Source organism: Mchenga conophoros, linkage group LG7 (assembly GCF_057382185.1).
Source record: "Mchenga conophoros isolate Kocher_MC1m ecotype Shallow Benthic linkage group LG7, M_conophoros_male_GT1.1, whole genome shotgun sequence".
NCBI lineage: Eukaryota > Metazoa > Chordata > Actinopteri > Cichliformes > Cichlidae > Mchenga > Mchenga conophoros.
In genome coordinates this window covers 25308530-25334318 of record NC_140532.1, presented here as the reverse complement: position 1 = coordinate 25334318, position 25789 = coordinate 25308530, and the positions used below count along the sequence as shown (strand labels likewise).

Here is a 25789-nt window from a genome sequence, read left to right as displayed (position 1 = left end):
ACATGGCATTGAAGGAGATGGACAGTGGATGAATTATATGCTTAAATTTGCACCACTTTCACCTTTTAATGAATAGTATTCCTATTCCCCTTTTCTTTAACTTTGTGTTTTGTGGATTTTTTTTTTTTTAAACATTTGGTCCAAGCACCTAAAATAAATAAATTAATGTTATTCTTATTTATCCATTTTCTGATTTTATTATATATCTTTATTTATTTTCATTTATGGGACAAGGTCTATATGGGCTGCTAGGTTGTTTTTTTGTTTTTGTTTTTTTTTGGGGGGGGGGTTACATTTACGATTTCTTATAGGGTGAGCTGAAGGGCCCATGTTAATGATTTTCTTTCACATACTACATCATACTTAACCTTTTTTTTTCTTTTAAAGAAAAAGGGAACTTTTTTTTTTTTGCCTTTTTTGTAACAAGATCAAATCAGGTTGCATATGACAGACAACCTCCGTTTGAGTTGAAACCCTTGTTTAAAGCTCATACCAAAACGGGTTTTGAAAAAGGATCAAATATGCAATTAAGAATGATTGTTACTTCCTCTTGTATTTTGTTTTCCTCGTAGCTTTAGCTGTGCTGGCATTACTTATTTTGTGGTGTTTTGTTTGTTTGTTTGTTTGAACCAAAAAAAAAGAAATGTAGTGTTTGTGAAGATGGAGATGGTAAGTAACCTTAGACCGTGACAGCAGCTCCCCCTGCTGTTGCTGAGTGAGGTTGTCTGGTTTGCTTTAAAAATGGAAGAACTGACTCTAATTTTGGCAACGTTATGTTTTGGAAAAAACAAAGTCCGAATATACTAAGGGGTGGCGCATTGTTTTGTTCACGTTTGATTTTTGATTCTCGTTTTGTTTTGTTATTTGTTTGTTATACACAGGTTTAAAGTGGGATAAATTATGCCATCTAAAGAGGTGGAGTTAAAGCAGGGGCAGGGGAACTCCAGTCCTCATGGGGCGGTGTCCTGCAGGTTTTAGATGTGTCCTTGATCCAACACAGCTGATTTTAAATGGCTAAACTACCTCCTCAACATGTCTTGAAGTTCTCCAGAGGCCTGGAGTTCGTTCTCTCATGTTTGCATGGGTTCTTTGTGGGTACTCTGCCTTCCGCCCACAATCCAAAGATATGCAGTTAATGGGGTTAAGTTAAAATGGTAATTCCAAATTGGCCATAGGTGTGAATGTGAGTGCCAATGGTTGTCTGTCTCTATGCCCCACCACAGACTGGCCACCTGTCGCTGGGTAGGCTCCAGCCCCCTTGCGACCCTAACAATGATAAGCAGAAGAGAATTAATGGATTTCCACCTTTTTTGTTGTTGTTGTTGTTGTTTTAAACTTTTCAGTATTTCACTCCACTGTATTTCAGGGACATTTACAGTACTGCTACAGTACTTTGATCCTTTAGGTTACATTTGTGACTGTACTTTTACACTTTTACTCATTTGGGAGTAATTTAGCAGTAATTTTTATTCAGCATTTTTTCCTGACATTTGGGGTTGTTATGAAGATCTGAGTAAGTTGCAATGTGTCTGTCAAAAATATCGGTAAGGTACAGCTGGTCAGAGTTTTGAAATGGCTCTGGTCAAAGCCATGTCAGAGCTTATTGGCTCTGGTTGCCCTAGAATAACAGTCAGCTGATTTCAGTTAAGATAAGATAGAACTTTATTAATCCCTCGGGTGGGTTCCTCTGGGAAATTCGACTTCCAAAAAAAGCACAGCAACGACCGAAGTTACAGTTACAGAACTGTTATATATATATATACACACACACACACACACACACACACACACACACACACACATATAAATACAGAGACAAATATAAATAAAATATACAAAGGGGATAAATAGAATAAATAGGAATAAATAAAAATACAAGTGAATTGCACATTTCAAGTATTGAGTCTATTGCACTGTTGACTATTTACAAAAAGTATTGCACAAGGTATTGTACAGTGAGGTGCAGAGGCACTACAGCTTAGTTGTTCCCCCCTCCTTTGTCCTCCTGTTTCCCCTCCCTCTCCCCTCCAGAGAGGAGTTAAACAGTTTGATGGCGTGTGGGACAAAGGAGTTTTTAAGTCTGTTAGTTCTTGTCTTTGGGAGAAGCAACCTGTCACTGAACAGACTCTTCTGGTTGTTTATGGCCGTGTGCAGAGGATGCCCAGCATTGTTCATAATGTCCAGCAGTTTCTTTAATGTCCTTTTCTCTGCCACTGTCACCAGAGTGTCCAGCTTCATGCCGACCACAGAGCTAACCTTCCTGATCAGTTTCTCCAGCCTGGATGAGTCCCTCTTTGCTGTGCTGCTCCCCCAGCACACCACAGCATAGAAAAGTACTCCAGCAACCACCGACTGGTAAAACATCCTCAGGAGCTTCCTGCAGATGTTAAAAGACCTCAGCCTCCTGAGGAAGTACAGTCGGCTTTGGGCTTTTTTATACAGGTGCTCTGTGTTGCATGACCAGTCCAGTTTATTGTCCACCCACAGCCCGAGGTACTTGTACTTGTTGACCACCTCCACCTCCTCCCCCTCTATCTGAACTGGCAGTGGACCTTCTCTGGACCTCCCGAAGTCCACAACCAGTTCCTTAGTCTTTGAGGTGTTGAGTTGCAGGTGGTTTGTGTGACTCCATGCGACAAAGTTCCTCACCAGACTTCTGTACTCCTCTTCCTGATCATCCCAGATACACCCCATGATGGCCGTGTCATCTGCAAACTTCTGAATATGGCATAATTCAGAGTTGTAGCAGAAGTCAGAGGTGTACAGGGTGAAGAGAAGAGGGGACAGCACAGTTCCCTGTGGCGCTCCTGTGCTGCTGACCACTGTGTCAGACGTGATGTCCTTCAGCCTGACGTACTGTGGTCTGTCGGTGAGGTAGTCGGAGATCCAAGCCACCAGGCAGGGGTCCACCTCCATCCTGTTCAGTTTTTCCTGAAGCATACAGGGCCGGATGGTATTAAAGGCACTGGAAAAGTCAAGAAACAGTATCCTGACCGTGCCTTTTCCCCCATCCAGGTGTGAGTGGGCTCTGTGTAGGAGGTACAGGATGGCATCCTCCACTCCGACACCCGCCTTGTATGCAAACTGTAGTGGGTCCTGGGCATGTTGTACCTGTGGTCGGAGGAGGTTGAGGAAGAGCCGCTCTAGGGTCTTCATAAGATGTGACGTCAGTGCCACCGGTCGGAAGTCATTCAGCTCATTGGGCCGGTTCTTTTTGGGGACCGGGACGATGCAGGATGTCTTCCATAGGGCGGGCACTCTCCCCAGTCGCAGACTGAGGTTGAAGACTCGTTGTAGCGGCTCCCCAAGTTCAGCAGCACACGCCTTTAGCATCCTAGGACACACCTTGTCTGGGCCTGCTGCCTTTCTGGGGCGAAGCTTCCTCAGTTGCCTCCTGACCTGATCCACTGTGACACTGGGAGATGTTTGGGAGGAGGGGAGGGGGGGAGATGTCTTGCTGTTGAGAGAGGGATTGGAGGAGGGGGGTGTCATGGTGTCAGGAAGGGGGGGAAGCGAGGGAGGCAGGAGAGTGGGGAGAGGACTCTGTAGTGAAGGTGAGGGTGAGGGTGGGGGGGTTGTGGGCTGGTCAAACCTGTTGAAGAAGTTGTTGAGTTCGTTTGCCTTCTCCACAGTCCCCCCCGCTGTGCTTTTCTTGGTGTTGTGGCCTGTGATGGTTTTCACACCATTCCAGACCTCCCTCATATTGTTCCTCTCCAACTTCTGCTCCACCTTCCTCCTGTAGGTGTCCTTTGCTTCCCTCAGGCAGCGTTTCACCTCCCGCTGTGCTGCCTTCATCTCCTCCTTCACTTTGCTCCTGAAAGCCTTCTTCTTCATGTTGAGGACAGCTTTGACTTCCTGTGTTACCCACGGTTTGTTATTAGGATAACACCGTACCGTCTTAGCAGGGGCGACTGTGTCCACACAAAAGTTGAGGTAGTCTGTAAGACAGTGTGTCGCCCCCTCTATGTCCTCACCATGTGGGCTCAGGAGCACATCCCAGTCTGTGGTGTCATAGCAGTCTCTCAGAGCATCCTCCTTTTCTGGGGTCCATCTCCGGATGGAGCGCGTTGTGACAGGCTGCCTTTGGACGAGGGGTGTGTATTGTGGCTGTAGGTAAACCAGGTTGTGGTCTGACTTCCCTAGTGGGGGGAGGGGGGTGGCTCTGTATGCATCTCTCACATTAGCATACAGTAGGTCAATTGTCCTGTTGCTCCTTGTGGGACAATTCACAAACTGGTGAAAAGCAGCCAGAGTAGAATCCAGTGTGGCATGGTTAAAGTCTCCAGATATAATAATGAAAGCCTCGGGGTTTTGTGTCTGAAGTCTTGCTGTGACTGTGTGTATTTTCTTGGACCTGAGGAGGAAAGTACAACCTGGATTACTTTTAAACAATTCAGATAATCTACAAAGCTATAAATGACACATTATCATTGAACTTTCAAAGGGAATTCAGTTATAGGGAGGGATCGCAGTCTGAAGGGTATGTGGGATTTTAAAGTTCAAGTGTGAGGACCACAGGGAGGAATTTTTGTATTTCTGGTTTGAGGGGCCAAAACATCAAGTGCTCTAAATGGGGACTTTGTACTGAAGAGGATTAGGGACACTTGGGTGGGCGTCTTTTCCAAAATTCTGGGGGAAAAGTTGTTTATATCAGCTTCATTAATTGTTTCGCACTTCGTCCTGAAAAACAATCAAAACAGAGACAAGGTTTCCAGGACGGTTTAACTTTGAGCATCTAAACTGTATATTCAATTTGGACAGTTCAATGCGGTTCATTGCCAAAATATTTGAATTACGAAACACGTAGATCGGGTTTTCTGAAGGCACCTGAATGCACCACAAAGCCCCTCCTATATCCGGTGAGAAACCGCTATCAGCCAGAAAATTGTACCGACTTGGAGTCCGTTACATGGGTATACAGTAACAGAAATCCCCGTCGTTTAAAAAAAAGTACTTATTTTCGAGGTTCGGGGCCTCTAAGGGAAACTCACAGACAACATGCCCGGGGAAAGGTAACCGTACTCGGAGTGCTGCTGCCTCCTCATCCGGCTAAAGGACGGAGCAAGACGGCTAAACGCCAATGGAGAGGCCGGGTAGGCTGCTGCTGCAGTCGGAGCTCCGCGTCAGAAATGCCGCGTACGATGTAAGCCTGAGCCGGTCACTGCTCATCTGGAAGAGACGGACCTCTAGTCCCGTGTACCACCCGTTCAGACCCAGTAAGATCCGTGATTAATGTGTCTGCCTTTGTCTATGTGTCTTAATATATCTCTCTGTTGGCCTTTAAGCGCACCGCGACATCCTGTGTGATAAACAAAGAACTCAGAGAAAACGTGAAAGGGGACACACAGCAGTGTTTGGACCTGTGGATATCATGCCGTTAACTTTCCGCTCTGAGCACAATGTATCCGGACTGTAGGACCATATGAGATATGATACATCCGGTTATATAACACTCATCATCCAGTCTGACAGTGGAGGTCACTGAGGCTGCAAGCTGCAGGGACGAACAAACACACCAAACCTCATACATAATTTTAGAATATTTTAACCACAAACAACATAATGAAAAATCACAGTTTTTCAAGTAGCAGAGGGTTGAGTGATTTATTTATTCAGTAGACGTGCTTTTGTTTGTGAGCCATTGTGTCCAGCTGACGAAGGCAATTGCACCATTCACTTTATTTTAAATCCGTTTTGGACACGTCCACTTCCTTAAAAACATATGCTATGTTTGAATGGAACTGGCTACTTGATGTTTTGCTGTAAAATCTGTAACATTTTTATAAGTTTTCATCTGAAAGTTATGGGATTGTTACATAGGAAGTTTATCGAATACAGAGACTTGTTAACAGTTTCCACTACGAGATTTTAAAGAAGGATACTGCACTTAAATGCCACAGCAGTATCAAAAAGAGTACTCAAAGTAAGTACAAAATCTCCAGATGTGAAAGCGAGCCCCCTACTCACATTTCTCTCACACCATCAGTCCCAAATTAACTGGTTTACATATGAACCAGTGTGTGTTGAATAACATGGTCACACTGAGTTTGTGTTAAAGGTTACTGGCTAACCTCATGTACTTAATTACTTCTCTGTTGTTGATTTGTGACTGTAACATATTACGAATCGATCACCCGATCATTGTGTTGTCATTTGAAATGTAGATGTACCCTTCAGTGTGAGCACAACAAATAAATAAAAAAAAAAAAAAAATAACGTTTCATAAACAAAGGTTTTATAGTTTTATATTTCTTAATACTTTAATTCTAATTTAACATTATCAGTGACATATTCAGATCAGTATAACTGTAAAGCTGGGTGGCTCTTGCTAATCGTCTGATATGCATCACTGCCCCGGTCAGGGATGTAATCATTGCTTTATGTAAATACCATGGAGTCAGGACAGACTGTTTTACAGTATTTGTCTGCTAACACAAACCTTTTGTAGTGTAAACCTGTATCATTGAACATAACAAAGATTGATAATATGTACTATTCGTGGACAGTCACATTGTCTAATACATGAACACATTAATGATGAATCATTTGAGATGATCATGGTGAACAGAAGTGTTTTAGTCTCTGTTAGAATCCAGTTAAAACCTCAGTAGAGACTACCACAGTCATTCACCTCAATATATCTTAATCTAATCCTGAGTTTTATTTTGTTTTGGGAGTTAAAATATCAAAATAAGCCAAATTTGTGGTTTGCATTTGTTGTTAACCTCCCTGTGTACTCTGTGTTAAGGTTTCAGTTTGATAGTCTACATGTTTTTGCCATTTACTGCCACTTGGGGGCAGTAAACTACTGTAATGTTCATAACTATTGTTTGTTTATACACTTTTTTTGTTTTTTTTACTCATCTCCAGAGTGTAGATGTCTATAGCTTCAACATCTCAAAAGTGAGCGTAATACTTTCTAATAGCCAGCAGGGGGAGACTCTTGTTGTGTTGTATTGTATTGTATCTTTATTTCAGACATATACAGAAAAAAACAATATATACACCAGTACACATACTTGCATTTACAAATACGAATATATATGTAAATACACACACGTATGTGCTCAGATAGAACAAAAAATAAAATAAAATAAAACAAAGTCTAAATGACATGAAATGACAATTATTAGGTCTGAAATGGAGTAGGAAGAAGTATAACATACTTGTACAGAAGTCTGTGGATGAATATCTCTCAGCTCCTTCACTTTATGAAGCTCATTCACTATTTTTATATCATGGTTAACAGAACATTAAGTCAGTTACAGTGGCTATTTTCATGTTTTATAGACAGTCTATGCTTACGGCTTTATAGAGGAGTAAAATCAAGCGTTAAAACGATGAACTTTCTCCACGGGAGCCATTGTTTGCGCTTCTCATGTGAGGTTTATTTATCCTTTTTTCTTCTTCTTCTACCTCTTTGTGATGAAAGGTTTCTTTTTCCTGTTTTAATGCAACTTTTCAACAGGTTGAAATGCACATTGAGGCATGGAGGCAAGCTTTGCTTTTTACACCAAAGAACTTGAATCTTTAAAATTTTAACTAAAGAGTTGGACATCTCTGGTGGATCATCAATGACTCACCTCACACTGCCTGTTAAAATGATCCCAACTGTTACTGCAGGAGGTGCGTGACAGTGTTTGTTTGTCAGCAGGTTACTTCTCTTCTGTTTCATCCGAGTTGGTCAGGGTTCAGTTGTTTCCAGTGTCATGGTGACAACAGCTGTGTGTGTAAAACTGAAACACACACCAGCATGTGTTTTGTATTTCAGTTGTGAATTTTTTATGTGTCCTAGTTTCTGTCTGTCTGCTGCTGGGGGTGTTGAAACGCTAAACTTTGTTGTCTGGGTCAACTTTGCTAGCGAGAGACAGAGAGAGGTGTTGAAAGACTGCTCCAACGGAACTTATTGTTTCAGAGGAAAACACGAACACAGTGTACAGTCGAGTCTTAATAGCTTACTTACAACTGGGCTCGTCAGGCACTCTTTTTGGCTGCAGTGGTTATTATTATATATTTACATGCTTCCAGCTCCCGTTTCTGGTTGGTGACAACTCGTACTTTTCCACTCTCCTTTTTCTCCCTCCCTCGCGCTCACAGACGCATAACGGCAGTCCATTCTCCCTGCAGCACGGACTACACTGCCCATGAGGCTACATTCTTTAGGGCTATGCCTGTAACACTCTGCCTATTGCCTTCTTATTAAATAATTTTTGTCAATAATTTTTAAAAAATATTTCTTCGCATCATTCTGCGGGCCACAAATAGAGGTGACATGGGCCGTGAGATTGACACACAGGCATTAGAGCCGCGTTTTGTTTGTTTTTCCTCTGGTGTGGAATTACCAAAAATAGAGAGAGCATAGCCTAATATATGAAACAGGAAAAGACCGTGCCGTGTAATCCATTTATTTCAACAAAGTAACTGTATTCTGAATACCACCTTTTTAAACGGTAACTGTAACGGAATACAGTTACTCATATTTTGTATTTTAAATATGTAACGGCGGTACATGTATTCCGTTACTCCCCAACACTGAATACAGTGCAGCATTATTTACAAAGTGTGCACAATGAGATATTTGAATTTAAGAACTGAATGGGTGAACAGTATAGTGAATATTAAGAATATAACTGTAGCTTGTAATATCCCCCTAACGCCTGTATTATAAAGCAAGTTCACCATGCCCAGGATATCTTTTTCCTTATCTGGCTTCGCTCATCTTAGAATCAGCAGTCCTGCTAAGCAGTCACATGTAGCTTCTTATCAACTCAGTAAGTCAACCCAGGGTTTTTTCCAGTGTAGCTAAAAGCACGTGGCCATAAAAGAGGTAGTTTGCAGCATATGACTAATCATAGACATGAAGACATACCAGCAGAACAGCATTTTAAAAGAAAAAGAAATCTATGAGTAACTATGAGTAGGCATGAAATATGGTGTAAATGCATCTTTATACCTGACGATGTGTGACCTATAGATTAAGTGCTCTGAGTAAATTAGGCTGAAGGAACTCTATGTAGAGATCTGACTCACCAGAGAGCCCATAATACAATGCCATCCATCCATCCATCCATCCAACTTCAGCTTATACCCATAGGAGGGGTCCACCCTGGACAGTTTGCCATTCACACCTATAGCCATTTTAGAATCGCCATTAACACGCATGTCTTCGCACTGCGGGAGGAAGTTGTAAACTCCACACTGAGTTTGCATTCTTTCCCAGTGCTTGTGTGGGTTCTTCACATACTGAAAAATTGATTATGATTTGTGAGATTATTGTGTGTTTGCAATATGCTGAGTATTGCATTGTGAAGCATACAGACTGATCGACAGTGTCATTAAAACCTGTCATGTTGCATGCACCTGACAGACTAAACTGTTTGTATTACAGTCTATTCCAATTCATTTTTAATGCAAATGTGTAGACTAGCGTGCACATAGTGTACAGGTATTGTGTATGTAAGACAGCAGTCAGCAGTTGTCCTCTGAGATGATGAGCTGCTATCCTTTCAGCTGTACTCAAACGTTCCTCAGCTTTATGCATCACTTCTCTGATCCAGACTGTGTCTGTGGAAAGAACTGGGAGGTAACAAATTGTCTTCAGTGTCTGATGTGTTTTCCTTTAAGTGCATGTGATGTTAGCTTTGTCGTCTTTGGCTATCAGTCTTCCATCATGGTAAGGTGCGAAAGGAGCTGTCAATTCTCAATTCAAGTCCATTTTTGATTTAGACACAGATGGCATTTTCTGATTTCTTTCAATACCAGCTTTGCCCCACATTTCAGTTTACCTCACAAGAAAAAGCCGACAGCACAATCTGGTGGACTGAAGAAGCAGCTGAGTTTTTTATTGTAACTAAAAAGTTCAGTTTTTATTTGCAGTCCATGCAAACTTGATCTCTGTATTGTCCCTATATTGATGCGATGTTGCCGTGGAAAATACTGAAATACTTAATTAAAAAAAAATTTTCTTCACCCCCACCTGTAGTAGCCAGAAAGGAAGGCTGATTTAAAAACATGTAGACTATAAAGTTAAAAGGTGACTTAGTATCCTCATTCATTTAGGCACTTGTTGATCTGAAACCAAAGTTACATTTTTCAGGTTAACTTACTCTCTATCTGCTAATTACAGTGTTACCTGTATGGTTTTCCTGCAGGATTTTGTGTTCCTTTGTTTCCTCGTCGACCTGATCCAGGTAGGAGATTTAGTTCCCACAATGCAGTGGGCCACCTCCACCCCATTGTGTGGAGGTTTAGTGGTTCTGCTGTTAGTACATGTTTCTGGGTTTGATGGCTGAAGTGTGAGGTCTGTTTGTGTTGTTCCAATTTAAATAAGTGGTTTTATTCCAAAATGATGAAAAATAAAAACAAAGCAACCTCCTAACCTAACATTAGAGTAATTAAATAATCTCAGTTTCATGAAATAACCTTTACCGTCAGAAGTCATGTTTTGGAATAAACCACATGTTTAGGAGTAAAACGTGTCAGTTTAATGCTGTGTTCAGTCTGTTCATCAATAACAGATCCAACAGAAACATGTTGCCCTCCCTGTAGCTCTTGTGTCAGTGTTCGATGTGTAGTTTGGCTTTGTAGTTCCACTAATTTAGCTGACCTACTGTAGTTTGCTTAAGTTTCTTTATATGGGAGATAAACATGCTCCTGGCTTCAAGAAAACACTCTTTGGTCAAGTGTTATGTAGAGGAATAGTCTGATATTCCTCTTTTTCTTTCTTAGAGTAAGATGAAGACATACACTATATTTCCAAAAGTATTCATCACCCATCCAACTCATCAAATTCAAGTGTTCCAATCACTTCCATAACCACAGGTGTATAAAATCAAGCTCCTAGGCATGCAGAGTGCTTCTAGAAACATCTGAAAGAATGGGTCGCTCACAGGAGCTCAGTGAATTCCAACATAGTACTGTGATAGGATACCAACTATGCAATAAGTCCAGTCGTGAAATTTCATCTCTACTAAATATTCAACAATCAATTTTTAGTGGTGTTATAACAAATTGGAAGTGATTGGGAATGACAGCACCTCAGCTACAAAGTACTGGCAACACGAACTCACAGAGCGGGGTTAGCTGATGCTGGGGTGCATAGTGTGCAGAGATCTTTTTGCAGTGTCTTTTGGGAGGAATTAGAATGGAGACTGAGCCAGGCCTTCTCGTCCGATATCAGTGTCTGACATAACAAAGTTGTTTCTGGAAGAATGGTCAAAAATTCACACGAACCCACTCATAAAATTTGCAGAAAGCTTTTATGAGAAGAGTTGAAGCTGTGATAGCTGCAAAGGGTGGCTCAACAATATATTAAACCTTATGGATTAAGTGTGGGTAGTCACTCAAATCCTATTGTGTGTGAAGGCAGAAGATCGAATACTTTTGGCAGTATAGTATAGATCAAAAGTACATGGTGAAAACAAAAAGTATTGTGATTCTGCTCATAACAAGGAAAACCTTAACTGAACTAAATTTAGCCACTGTCTCATTAAACATCATCTCCTTGTCCTTTTCTGGATTGCTTCCAGTGCTTCATGGAAGTCCTGTTCTGAATTGCTGGAGTGTGTGTACGTATTTCTCATTTATTACCAAGCTAACATCAACTTCTGTGTCAAACTGACCGTGTTTTTCTCATCATGGGTCATCACCGATGAGCAAAGTTTTGGAGGGTGACTGCAGCCCACCCTCCAAAAGTTAGTTTTCAGTGGAATAATACACACACTCTCAAAGTCAGCAGATCGTGGATCGGGTGAGAAATGAGACCAGAAGGAGAACCACCATTCACCATGGCTGCTCCCCTCTCGATGCGGGGTTCAGTTTTAAAGTCCCGAGGCATTTGAGGGAAAACATTTAGTGATCACAGTAGCAGCAGTGTAACAGTTCTTCCAAACACCAATCATCCCTTGATATTTAAAACACACTTTTGGTTAACACCTGGGTATTTCTTTAAATGGCATGAATGGCAAAAAAGGAGAATTTTTTTTCTTTTTAAATATTCAGCTTTCTCTAAATTATCATGCCTTAACCAGACATTCTATGGCAAGGACCCTAATCCTAAATGTGATGTAGGTCGATTTTTGTTAATAATAAAGCAACAAACTAGATTAGAGGAAAGCCTCATTAAGAATTATCAATGGCTCCTCATTGCTTTGGCAGAGGTTGACCAACAGAAGGAGAAATATGACCAGAGAAGTGCATGGAGTGTGGTTCTTCTCCTGATAAAGTATTTCCAATTAACAGCTCCAGCTCTGGTTTCAGAATTGTTATTCACCAACACAGTCTTCACTCAACATGAAGATGTGGCTCCCTATAACTTCATCAAACATAGAAAATTGTCACAATAGGACTTCCACGGAGTGAATATAAAAAAAGTCAGTAACAATGGAATCAGTCCTGAGATGCACAAGGAGCTGACCCTGAGGGGGGAATTTAAATCAGGTCAAATTTTTTTTTTTTTTGTTATTGGCAAAGTCACAGATCTTGATGACACCCCTGATATTTAAAGTTTATGAATGTATTTTTAAAAATATGCTACTTCTGGCTATAATGCTGTTTTGAAATGGTGAAAAGCTGATTTTGGGGTTGTTTTTTTTGTGTTTTGTAAATAAAATATAAATATAGTAAACAGGGATTTTTACAAAGCTTTGTGTTGGAGTTCATGATGATTATTATTGAAAATGAATTGAACGTTTGTGGAAATGATCACAGCCCAGTGATACAGTAGTGTTTGAAATGGAGCCAAGGTCTCACTCAGTCTTATTTGTTATTCATGAAGTCAGAATTAAGATTAAAACCATTTGAAGATGAAAATGTGCCGTAGGTTCCTTCATGTGGAGACAGAATAGCAGAAGAGTGATTGTGATGTGAGCTGCAGATACAGATAAGTGAGTCAGAAGTGAATCCGAAAGATGACAATGCCAATATGTGGGTCATGTCACACTGGAGTATTGCTAAACTTGCTGCATCACTCTAAATATGTGGACTTGTTTCACATCATCATGACCTCATTCTAGAAAATAAGGCCAAAAGCAACAATACCCCTGGTGGTGCCTTCACATGCTGCCAGAAGGCTCTGAAATTTGAGAGCTGGCTGCTGGTTGGCGACACTAACTGCTTTGTGTGCATCTGTGTGTTGTTCAGGTGTCTGTCACAGTGTCCCAGTGTCAGAGATCATCTCTGTCAGAGAGGAAGAGGAGGAGAATGGCAGCAGACAAAGAGACGATGGCAGCTGGAAAAAGATCAGAGAAAGAGAGGGAAAGGACTGCAGGCAGGCCTTCACAGGTAATCCAAACACTGCATGATCTGCACTCTAGCACCTTGGCAATCAAAGATGGCTGATTATTAAATAAGTATTTTTTTTTAACTTGTATCTGTTTTAGTGTTGTACGTGGAGAGGTGTCGGCAGCACCGCTGGCGGTGTGCTGAAGTCACCTTCACTTGTTCGGATGAGGCGGTGTGTCAGCACTGGGTCAGCAGCATCAGAGAGCAGCTCGCCAGTAACAGTATGATTTTACAAAAACCCACTCTGTCTGAATAACTCATGCCGCTTCCACAAACTATTTGTGACATAGTTTCTGTTGTTGTTGTTGTTGTTGTTGTTGTTATTTGTGTCAACAGCCAGCAGACCAAAACATCTGCTGGTTTACATAAATCCATATGGTGGGAAGCGTCAGGGAAAACGGATCTACGAGCAGAAAGTTGCCCCCCTGTTCACACAGGCTGGAATCTCCACCAGTGTTATTGGTACGTCCAAGTCACTCACCACCCAGTCTCCAACTTCCTGTGTCAGAATTATACATGTAACACACTGAGAATCTGTGTGTTTGTTGTCATAGTGACAGAGTACGCCAATCACGCCAGAGATCACTTGAAGATGGAGGCAGAGTTGAAGAAATTTGATGGGTGAGTTTTGTTTGTCCATAATAGAAGTTCACCCATAAGCTACAGAGTGTGTCAAAAACAATCATCAGATTTCAAAAGACTGGACAAAGAAGCTTGAAGTAAGGGTTTTTAATAGTTTACATACAAAACAAGATTGTAGTCCTCCAGATACTTGGCATATGTCCAAGCAATTGTCAAACTCGTCCCACAGTTTTGTGAGCATACCTGGAGTCACTGCAGCCATTGCTGTTGTTATTCTGCCTACCAGCAACCACCTGAAACTCACAAACCCGCACCTTGTAACATTACGCGTTAGAATGCAACCACTTTGAAAAAGGAAGATTCTTTGTGATTCACCCTGTACAGTGAAGATTAATTACTTAAATGCTATAAAAAAGAAGCCGAGCACAACATAATTCAGATTCATAAACTTTTTGGACAATTACACATGATGATGATTTTCAACCAGACTTTCAGCTTTAATTCAGCAGGTTTACTAAAAGTACTGCATCAACTGTTGGTGGTGTTATGCAAATGCTCATAGATCTGATTGTACATGTAGGACAGTAAAAAATCCCTGAGCTTCCCGAAATAAATCACCACAGAAAATATCTGTGTGTTTTTCACACAACATTTATACATGTGATCTTTTAGAAAAGGTCACGGAGAGATTGTCGATGCTAATATTCCACTGTGACCCTTGCTTAGTGTGGTGTGCGTTGGAGGGGACGGCATGTTTAGTGAGATCATCCACGGACTGATCTGGAGAACACAGATCGACTGCGGCGTAGATCCAAACAGTCCAGAGGAGGCACTGTCTCCATGCTCCCTACGCATCGGAATCATTCCTGCAGGTCTGAAACTCAGAGAAATATCACTGCTTTTCTTTTTGTGTTGGATTACAGCAAAAATGTAGGTAACTCTGACTTCATCCTAAAGGTGTAGCACTGTGTCACAGGTGTACTTCAGCAGGTTGGAACCATTACATGGTTTCTTTGGCGCCAAAGACTTATGTAAAGGTTTTCCAAGCCTCAAGGGATTATTTATTGAACTAACAGACTCTAGCGCCTGCTGTATTGTTCCAGAAACCTCCAGCTCTCTGGAGTCTGCTGTTTTGCCAGCTAACAAATCACTTTGGTCTCTCCTTGTCTAGTTTTTAAACTGTCCTTAACCTATATGAAGAGCATCTTCTTATCAGCACAAACTCTGGTACTTCATCACAAACAACTGCTATAAATAAAAAGTACATACAATACTTGTAGAATAGACACCTACAAAGACAGAGCGTGAAAAGAAAGACCAAATTGTTTGGAAGGTTTTCTATCTTTGTCTGTAAATAATATTTCCTTCTATTATTTGTATGAAAGCCTCACATCAATGCTTCAACTGATTTTCTCAGCTCTTCCCTCTTTAAGACATAAATAGCATTGTTGCTATATATAAAACATCCCGAGTGAAAAATAGCCAGACTTCTTCCTGATTTAGAAAGACAGTTTTAGCTGCTGACCTGGACAGTGATAGAGGTAATCTAGCTTTTAATGACAGGTGAGAGCCAATAAGTATGTAAGTATAAATACAGGCAGTCACTGTGACCTCATTTCTCAGTTGTGCTGGTTTGTGTCCTTGGTGTTTTCTGCTGCTGTGCTTATAAATACACACAGAGTCACCTGGGGGACATTATTCCTCTGTGCAGATACAAAAGTGAAACCGCACACCTGGGCAATTAATGGTTGCAGGTGTTTGTGTGTGCACAACAGGAGCAGCAGTGCTTTTACAATGTAAAATCACATTGTAAAGGTTTAAGAAAATAATCAGAATCGGTGATGACCGTCCTCTTTTCACTGGAATGTTCTACACTAGTAAACTGTTAGCAGATGGTGTTTGTGTTCTTTCAGCTCATTGTTTCTTCTGTCTGTTTCAGGTTCCACAGACTGCATCTGCTTTGCTTCTGTGGGCACAAATGACCCCGTGACCTCTGCACTACACATCATTGTGGGTCAGTCACATCATCTCTATGACATCAGCGGTCATAATATCCATTCCAGCAACATAACCTTTCTGAAGTCTAAAGTTAATGTTAACATGGAAACTATTTAAAAAAAAAAAAAAAAAAAAAGGACAAACACTCCTGGGGTAATATCTAACTATTTTGCTGAGAAAGCAAGCGTTAATGTAGACTTCAATGTCAAACATTGGTATTAGAAGTGAGAATTTGATACAGTTTAATAGAATATTTGATACATTTAACTGAACTTATTTTAAAATGTAAAACAAACCACAGCTTGGTTTGTTTTAAATTCTCAGTGTACGTGTCTGCTTGTCTTTCTTCAAAAATGGCAAACATACCATTTTTTTTAATATCTGTGTGCAGGAGACTCTCAGCCGCTGGATGTGTGCTCAGTTCATCACAACAACATGTTCCTGCGATACTCTGTGTCGCTGCTTGGATATGGTTTTTATGGCGATGTGCTATCAGACAGCGAGAGGAAGAGATGGATGGGGCCTGCAAGATATGACTTCTCAGGTGGGAAAATATATAATATCCTTTAATTTTATCTATAATGTTTTACAGATAAAGCAGAGAAATTTATTGATGTCTGATTTGTCAGAGAGGCCCGGTACTCAAAATATTAGCAAAGAGAGGTTGTTTTTATGTCACCGCTCAGTCACATCAGCCTACCACAGTCCTTCCAGTCATTTTCATTTGCTTGCACGTGTGCATTATTCATCAGAATTTCTTTTTTTGGTAATGGTCTGCAGGTCTGAAGATGTTCCTGACTCATCATTACTACGAAGGAACAGTGTCCTACCTGCCAGCCAAAGGTATCATAGGAACGCCACGAGACGCGACCAGGTGTCGATCTGGGTGAGAGATCCAAACATGTATCAACTTGTTTCCCTTTTTTCTTTAAATATATAAATACTCTTTTGAATTTATTGGAATTTTAGAGCTGATCATAAACCTGTGACCTCAGTTACAACCAAAACATTTTATAAATCCTATTCTAGTTTATTAACTCTTTGGCTATCTGACTTTCAGTTTTGCAGCTGAAGCGTTTGGTTTATGTTGCAACCAAACGCAGTCATATAAATTAAAGTGATAACCTTCTGAGGTTAAATGTAAAATGGCTTCTCATTAAAGTCCTTGTTCATTGCATCATTTAAGTAACGCTGGTTTCTCTGTAAATCTCCAGGTGTGTAATTTGTCAGCACAATGGACAGCTAAATTCAGAGAGAAGCGAGAAGTATGAGATGGATGAAGCATCAGACTCTGGTCAGTCCAAAAACAGTTTCTAATGGTCTTACTCACTGAACATTACTCCATTCCTAAATCTCCTCGTCTGGCTTTGTCATGTTTCTTTCTTGTTAAATCTCAGAAAATATTTATATTTGTGAAATAAAGACAAATATGTAACACTTCCTGAAAAATGATAAAACCGTGTCCATCCACCCATGGCTGTTCTGTAGTCTTGGTAGACATCAGCTGGCTTTGTTTTTCTAGTTTTTATTGAATTCCATACCAAACCTAATACCAACATATTATTTCTGAACACTTTGAGAAGTTATTGTCCAAGTTGACTTCAAGGTTCTCCAAGTTTATTTTGGCTCTTGTTCACAGCAAATTCACTGAGCCTAAACTTTAAACCTGAACCTCTCGATCTTCACCGAGTGCCCATTGTTCTGAGAGCTGTGACAGAAACTACCAGTTGTAGTCAATCATAATCACTAATAAGAAGTTAATAGATTTAGATAATAGATGCAAAGATTTAAGTAAGTGTATGTATATATTTGAGCCTGTGTAGACAAAAGAAAATTCCAAATAAATTTAACCTTGTGCATTTAATCCTTTTTTTTTTTTTTTTTAGTTATTTAAGGTTGGAAAAAGAACAGTTCAAAGAAACCATTAATCCCAAAGTGTGTGTAAACTCCTGAGCACAACTGTAGTGATGCAACCTGCAGTAAATTCATTATGTGAGAAACATTGGACTGAATGTAGTGAATGGAACTTTTTGTTTTGTTTTGTATGTTTATAATGAATAATGTGCAAACTTTTGGCACAGAGTGAAAACTGTTTTGGCAGCAGTAACAAGTAAAGTCAAATCTGTCTGTTTTCTTTTGTTTTTCATCCAGAGAGTAGTGGCGAGTGGAGGACGATTCGAGGAAAGTTCCTCGCTATAAACGCTGCCAGCATGAGCTGTGCTTGTCCTCGCAGCCCTAAAGGCCTCTCGCCTGCTGCCCACCTGGCTGACGGCACCACAGACCTCATCCTCGTCCGAAAATGTTCCCGTTTCAACTTCCTTAGACACCTCCTACGACACACCAGCAAAGATGACCAGGTATATTTCCAGTCTAAATTAAAACAAAAACAAAAAAACATGTTTTTATTGATATTCTTTGGACATTTTGGTCCACAACTAAATACTTATTTCTCTCAATCAGTTTGACCTTACCTTCATTGAGGTCCATCGAGTGAGGCGTTTTCGTTTCATGCCACGTCACTGCCAAAGCGACTCGGACCTGGAGTTGGACTTGCATGAGAATAGCAAGCGGCAGATCTTCAGCCAGATCTGCAAAGACCACCCAGCTTGTGGCTGTGCACCCGCCTACAGCAGCTGGAACTGCGATGGCGAGATCCTGACCCACACAGGCATTGACGTCAGGTATGACGACCCTGTGGGATCTTCTTCCTTACAAATATCAAAACTTGGTTTAAGTTTTCTCTTTAAAAACAACTTCTGCTGTTTTCTCAGAGTGCACGGCCAGTTGATCAAGCTGTTTGCTCGAGGGATTGAAGAACTGCCAGTGTTTGAGGATCTCTCCAACCCCTGTGCAATATAGATCTCCACCAGTCTGTCCCCAGGCATTGGAGCCATCTGATTATGGCCGCCGCCTAAAGCACTGCTACCACCTCCATCATGTGATGCTCATCACATCTTTCACTTGAAAACTCAACTGGCTAAGTTACATTGTTACTCAACAAATGTCATCAGCGTAGTCAGAAATGAAATTTTACTTTCCAGGTCTGAGGATTTAAGGTGATTTCCTCACAGGTGGGAAGTGATGCTAAAACTGATGAAACTCTAGATGCAGAAAGTAAAACATCAACCTCAGATTTTGGATTTTTTGCTAGATGACTGTTGGTATTTGGTTGGAATGGTTGTTGGGTGTTTGGTACCAAATTTATTTAATATTGAACTCAGGCTTGAAGCTGAGACTTGCACAGTTTTAGAGTGAACTCAAAACCAAAGAAACCAAGACTCAAACAATGAACGTGTCCATGTCTGCACAGCCTAAATTGTCCTGTAGTTCTTGAGTCCTGTAATAGTGAGGTCCTGACCCACTATGCCAGTCTTATTTTCTCTTAACTCAGACTTGTTTTGATTTGATTTCATTCTTTCTTTGTTGTTTGTCTCATTGTTTTACTTATCAACTCAGATTTGACTCTCTCACTGACTTGTTTTTTTTTAATCTGGACTTGTTATGATTGATATGTGTTCAGCTTCACCTTTGATGCTGAAACATGTGTTAATCACAAGTAATGCTAACTTGTTTTATCATTATTGGTGTTTGTTTTGTGACAAATCGTTGTCCAGTCTCGTTTCCATCTTCTATCTGTTTTGACCAGTCATGGGTACTGTTCCTAATCGTTTTCAGTCAAAGCTCCAACTCTTAAGCTAGTTAAACTGTTCAAACATTTGGGCTTTGATTTTGATCTGTCACAAGTGTTTCAATATCTTGCTCTTGTTATGGTCTTCTTTCTCAGTTTCAGATGTTCGGAATTAACTGTTACATGCCAGACACCCTACAATCATTCCCAGAGTCATCTGATCAATAGGGGTTTTAGCTCATTCATTAAAGGTTGAAGGAGATTGGGTGAGTATTTACAGAAAATAATTCTGATGAGACTTGTTTCCACAGCTCCAACTTTTCATCTATCAATCACAGCGTTCACTGCAATGGGACGCATTCAGCTTCTCAAACAAGTCCATCAGAGTTGTCTCTTTGGTTCCTTACTTTTTTCTGTGAGACTCGAGCTCAGTCGTAGCTTTGCAATCATTTTTTCACTCTTTTTAATTATCAGAAAATAAGAAAAAAAATTCTCAAAGATACTTTTCAGTCTCATTTCAGTCAAGCTGGTCATGGCTGGGTAAACTGAGCAGCGCACAAATAAATCCTTTTTATCTTCCATTTCTGCTGAATATGCAACTCAGTCTGAGTACAGACACAAAGAAAGAAAAAAACATGATGCTTTAACAGCAGTTTTACACACTAACTGTACAATAATCTGTAATGTCTGTGATATGTGAGCTCAAGCTGTAGCTGTAAAATCAGTTTTTCTGTAGTAAAGCATCATTTTGAATTCTTTTGTCAAGTTAATATTGCTTCATCAAAATCTCAAGATGGTCATCTGAACCTTCCAAAAGTCAAAAAAACATTTTATAGCCATTGCAGTTTTTTGTTTTTATTTTATGTTGGGTTTTTTTGTTTTGTTTTTTTCAAAGCTGTTCCTCACAGTGAGACATTAAATGGCCAAAAGAATGCAGACAGCTAAAAAACAATGTCATGTGGATGAAACACATAGTCCAAAGCTACAGGGATTAATCTCCTGCAATACTCTCTGTAGTATGTTCCCATTGAAAGTCACAACAGCATTACTGGAGTCCCGTATTGATATTGTATGAAGGTCGGACTCATCTTAGGTGCTGCGTTTAACCTGTGAGAGGCTCTATGAAGGCCAAACTCCCATTTCTATACTACCTAAGCACCCTGTGCTCAACTCTATGGGTTCAGTTAGTTTAAAGTGTGTATGAGCCGTTGCAACCCTGCTTTAGATGATATGCTAAAGCTCTGATGTCAGCATTACTAGTCAATGTCACAGATGAAATCTGCTCTGTAAAAACTTCTGTTCCTGAAGTGCAGGAACATGAAATAATTCCAGACAGAATTTATGCCTAAGAAAAATCTGAATTGCTGTTAGACACTGCCTAATAGAAACGCACAATCTTTGGAATACTGGCAAAGGGGTATTTCGTTAAGAGTGTCTTCTTTCACAGCATCACAGGTGAAAAGGTTAGGGAAACACTGCAACAAAAACTTTCCCTAAAGAAAGGGAAGGCTGTAAGTGTTTAATCCACACATACTTGAGTTTTCTTGGTAAATAAAATTGTGGTTAAATGCTCTACTTACTGTGAGAAATGGTTTTGTTTTTCTAAACTGTGGCTGTGTTGAAGAAAACTTCTTTGTAAAGTTCAATTTGGCCACAAAGAGAGAACATTCACACACCAGTCTCTTTCATTTCTAGAAACCTTCAGCAAACATCGCTGAGCATGTCGTAGCCCAAAGGCCTCTGTAGCCACTGCTCACTGTGTGCACAAGATTTATCGATGTAGAAAATGAAGAAATGTAGCAGCCTTAACTGTTATGTTAGCCATCTTCATGGTGAAATTCTTTGTGAGGTTTCAAGAGAGGTCTGCCTAATTCTTATATAGACATATTTCTGTTATTATTGTATTGAATCATCATGATCGTCCCAGAGAATAACTGTTTGAATCAGTAACGTGGAAATTTAACAGAGAAAGGAAGATGAGCATCAGCACTGGAATCTCAGACTGTAGATGGTGTTTGTATGTTTACCAGTGCACCTGTTTCCTTTCCACCCATGTTGAGCTGGACTCAAACTGATGGAGAAGGGACCCAGTAGCAGCTGATGATAAACTGCAACACCTACCAATCAGCTTTCAGATTTATTCTTGTTAATCGGACCGAATACCAGCAGGGGTTCACTGATGTAGCAGTTTGTCTGTGTCTGTGATAGATGTAACTCAGGCCACAGGTCTTCAGAGCTCCACAACCTTTGAAACCAACCAAAATACATGGGATAACATCCATGATTTAGGAAAGCTGGTAAACTGGGTTCTAAGGACAGGCCTGTGTTAACTGGAATTAAATAGACCTCTGAAGACCTTCAGCTGAGCTGCCTTTCACATCCTGATTTAGCTTTTAAAGTTGTATAAATCAATAGTCACTCTGCTGTAACACCCCCTTAAAAAAGCCACCAACCAAATACATTAAAACTTATCCACAGAGGTCGACTGATGACCGAAACAAATATATATTTGCATTTAGCCAACTATTAAAATGTGTTCCATAATTATAGCTTTATTTATTAGTCAAAGTAGAAATTGGTAAATTAATTTGCTTGTTTTCATTAATTGAAAGTACTGGATTGATACTATAGCCGCTGAGCTTACTGCTAACACATAGTTAGCCAGCCATAGTAGCTAGTCTTGCAAGCATAGTTTTTAACGAGCAATGTAGCAAAACTGTCCAACCTAGCACAATGCTGGATTACACTGCAAACACAGTGAGAGAAATCACCCCGGAAAGGCTTTGTTAGGTAGTGAGCACTGAATCTGTAATCATAGGACTTTATCTGTCGACTTAGTAGTACTCACACTTGCTAATTTGGGCTTAGTGGGGTATGCACAAAGACAGTTGTGAATACAATCAGTGCATTTAAAAAAAAAAATACCTGAATGGGGTCAAGAAGCTGTGTGTGAAACCTCTGACTCATCAACAAACCAGTAGTGGAGGATGCATTGTTGGTGCAGATAGATTTCACAAGTATCTATCTGGAATACATGTGTTGCATTTCTTTCTTTTTTGTTGATGCCTTTGATGAAGACATCAGGTCATCAGTGCATGTTTTGCTTTGTGTCTGTCATTGAATACTATTAAAAGCTTAAAATTCATTTACATGTCATGTAATAGTTGCATGATGATCAACATGTTGCAAAGAAAAATAAAATGGTGATGTAACTGGGAGTTCCAGAGAAAGTGATTATATTTGAATCTATAGAGGCAGATGTAACCATGTCATAGTGTTGTTAAACATGTAGAATGAACTGCAAGCAGTATTTTTAGCACTTATTAATCGTATTTACTTTTCTGATTAATAGTGTATAAAAACTAAGTGTCCATTCTTTTCATATCACTGAGTCTATTTTGAGCATTCTTTTAACCAGCCCTGTTCCAGTTATGTGAAGCACTGTTTCATTTAAAGGCTCTCCTGCTTACTAATTATTATTAATATAATCTCCAACACTGTAGTTCAATCTGACACTGAACACTAGTTTGATCTGGTGAATCAGTCGACCTCTAGCTGTAATCTGAGCTGTAATTTATACCTTCTGCTGTAGCTGTTGCATTATCAACAAATAAAATATTTTCAACACTTCATGTTCAGAGTTATGCAGTTTGTCTCGGCCTCTAGGAAACAAATCAGAATTAACATGGCTGATCATATAGACGTGTAGAGGAGAGTGTGCTGTCAGGGTCAGCACAACCTGTGTGTGTAGAGCCAGTCACCCATAGTTAACCTGAAAAAAAGCATCCCTGTGTTTTTGAGCAACGCATTACTCTAATATTGCAACCAAATAATAAAAAAAAAAAGTATGGCTATTCTATGTGAAATATTATGAAACTGTTTTGTTCATAATGGTACGTAAAATTTATTTGTGTGGCACTTTTTAAGCCAGGAATCTGTTGCAAAGTGATTTACAGGGAATTAATATATAGACAAAAACATCATATTACAAAAGAACATTACTCAAATGCCTGTCTAAATATGAGTTTTCAGGTGTATTTTAAAAGAAGCCACAGGTACATTGGTGGTTGAAGGTGATTTAATCTCCTCAATTTCTCCTTGCTATTTGGGCTCCGATGAATATAAAAACAAAGAATTACCTGATTTTCTTTTTTTTGCCTGATTTTTGTTTCTGAGATAAATGAGAGCCACATAAGAGGACGTTCGTTTTACATTTCAATAGAACTGTGGCAGTATAATGTCCTCGTAAGTGGATATCAGGCCCCTGTAGAGTAAAATTAGTATTTTGGTCTAGACAGCCCAAAATGTGATGTCCACATGTATGTGGACGTCAGGTCCTAGGAGGATAAAGGAGCCTTTGACAGACAAGTAAAGAGCATTACAAGAATCTAATCTAGAGGAGATGAAGGATGAACAAGCATTTCCAATTTAACTTTGGAGACAACAGTCCTGAGTTTAGTGATCTTTCTTAAATGAAAAAAAGCAGGAGCGGGTCAAAGACTTGGTATGAGCATCAAAAAACACAGACTCATCAAAAATTAACCCAAGATTCCAAACAGTAGCTGGAGAAGGGACCTAGATGTTGTATAATTTGGGGCTTAATACTCTCTCAAGCAAGAATTAAATACTCAGTCTTGTATGTGTTCAGCTGCAGACAATTGTTTGGCATCCAACCATTGATTGCCCAGTCCATTAGAACAGATCGTTTTTCCAATTCACAAATTTTAAAAGAAATGTACAGTTAGATATAATCTGCATGCAGATGATAGGAAATAATTTTAAAATGACTAATGATAAGGCCTAATGGCAGAATATATACTGAGAATAACAAGGGGCTTAAAACCGATCCGACCACATGAAAATCCAATTACATCTCACCAAAATTTTCTCACTGAAATCAAAAGTGTTCTGAGGTGAACCATTTTAGGACAGATCCAGATATCCCTACCATATGATTGAAATGGTGAAACTTTAAGGACAGAGTGTAACTTTCTAAAAGCCGACTGAAAGTTGGCAAGAATATTGTGCTTCTCCAGTGCCTTCTTTGCTTGTGTCCAAACAGCCTTTTCTATTATTTCAGCAATGAAAGGAAGTTTTAAGATGTGCCTGTATCTTGTCTGTAGTGTCAGATCCAGACCAAATGTACAGACTGACATGAAGACAGCATGCTATTAATTCATGTGAACAGTAGCTAAGCATCACAGGACTTTAACAATGGAGTGTAAAGTACCTATATGCATTTTGCCCCATAAATAAGAAAACAATAAGACAAATCATGGCGAAAAGCATTCTGCCATGATTTGTCTCATAGTGTCACTTAATATTATATTCCTTGAGCACTGAAATGTTCTGTGACCACACCAAGCACAGAGGCCTCCCATTTACCTCTGTGAACAAATAGGATATTATCCATTTTCATGGAATAAAATCCACACTCGGTCCACTTTTCTCCTTATTGATTTTTAAGAGGTTTCCATGAACAGCAACATACTTGACTTTCTAGCTTTTCGATGTTTCTGCTATTCTTATTATGTATTTGTAACACCCTATGGACAGATAAGGAAAAGAGTCATTGCAATTTATTTTCAAATAAATCTGTAATTCTCACAGTTACGAGGAGTGGGTCTGATTGTTTGCCGGCCACTTCCAGCTGGTGACCTAAGATTGACACTAGTAAATGATTTCCAGTAGCTAAGGCTCAGCATAATGATGATAGGAGTACATTAGTATGCAGAACATGATTCACTCCTGAATAAAAGCTTTATCAAAAAGAAATGTTTTAAGCCTAAACGTAAAGGGTTCCAGAAGAGAGAGGCCTCTACTTCCCATCTCAAATTTATTGCATTTAACTATGAATAAAAAAAACTCCAAAAGCTCAGATTTACAGAAGCATTAATCGACCAGAGGCCCGGGCATGATGTCACTGCTCTTCAAGATGGGCAACAACAAGAATGTTTGGACATTGTTATTGGAGTAAGTCTTAATTACTAGTTGTCTCTGAAGCAAACAGAAGCACAAATCCCAATAATAAAAAAGATTGAAATGTGTGTGTTTGCCGATCAATACTCAGCAGTGACGTGTTGCTAATTTCATGTGAGCAAACAGGATGCAGCTCTCACAGGTGATTAAAGCTCATTAAGGATGGTCGATCCCATATCATTAACATTTCAGGATGTCAACAAGCCAACCCGCAGCTGGAAAATCCGACTGCAAACTTAATCTGTTGACAGAATAAATAATCAGAACTGTAAAATCAGAGTGAAGTCTGGCAGAGGTCGATACCTGAGGAGGTACAAAAGG

At 39.9% G+C, this 25789-nt stretch overlaps 1 protein-coding gene across 2 annotated transcripts; it reads left to right on the top strand.

Annotated features, from left to right (window-relative positions):
* The first annotated feature begins 4868 nt into the window (after positions 1–4868).
* LOC146570194 (ceramide kinase-like) lies at positions 4869–23121 on the top strand. 2 transcript variants are annotated; one of them, XM_085283082.1, is made up of 14 exons: positions 4869–5216; positions 10152–10190; positions 13141–13281; positions 13380–13502; positions 13618–13743; positions 13836–13902; positions 14590–14735; positions 15803–15877; positions 16253–16405; positions 16642–16747; positions 17076–17155; positions 18013–18218; positions 18322–18542; positions 18633–23121. In XM_085283082.1, exons 1-14 carry the CDS (start codon positions 5081–5083, stop codon positions 18718–18720), a joined length of 1707 nt encoding a protein of 568 aa, XP_085139208.1. In that variant the 5' UTR covers positions 4869–5080; the 3' UTR covers positions 18721–23121. The 2 variants fall into 2 exon arrangements, with proteins under 2 accessions (XP_085139208.1, XP_085139209.1); XM_085283083.1 differs by lacking the exon at positions 10152–10190.
* Positions 23122–25789: the final 2668 nt, after the last annotated feature.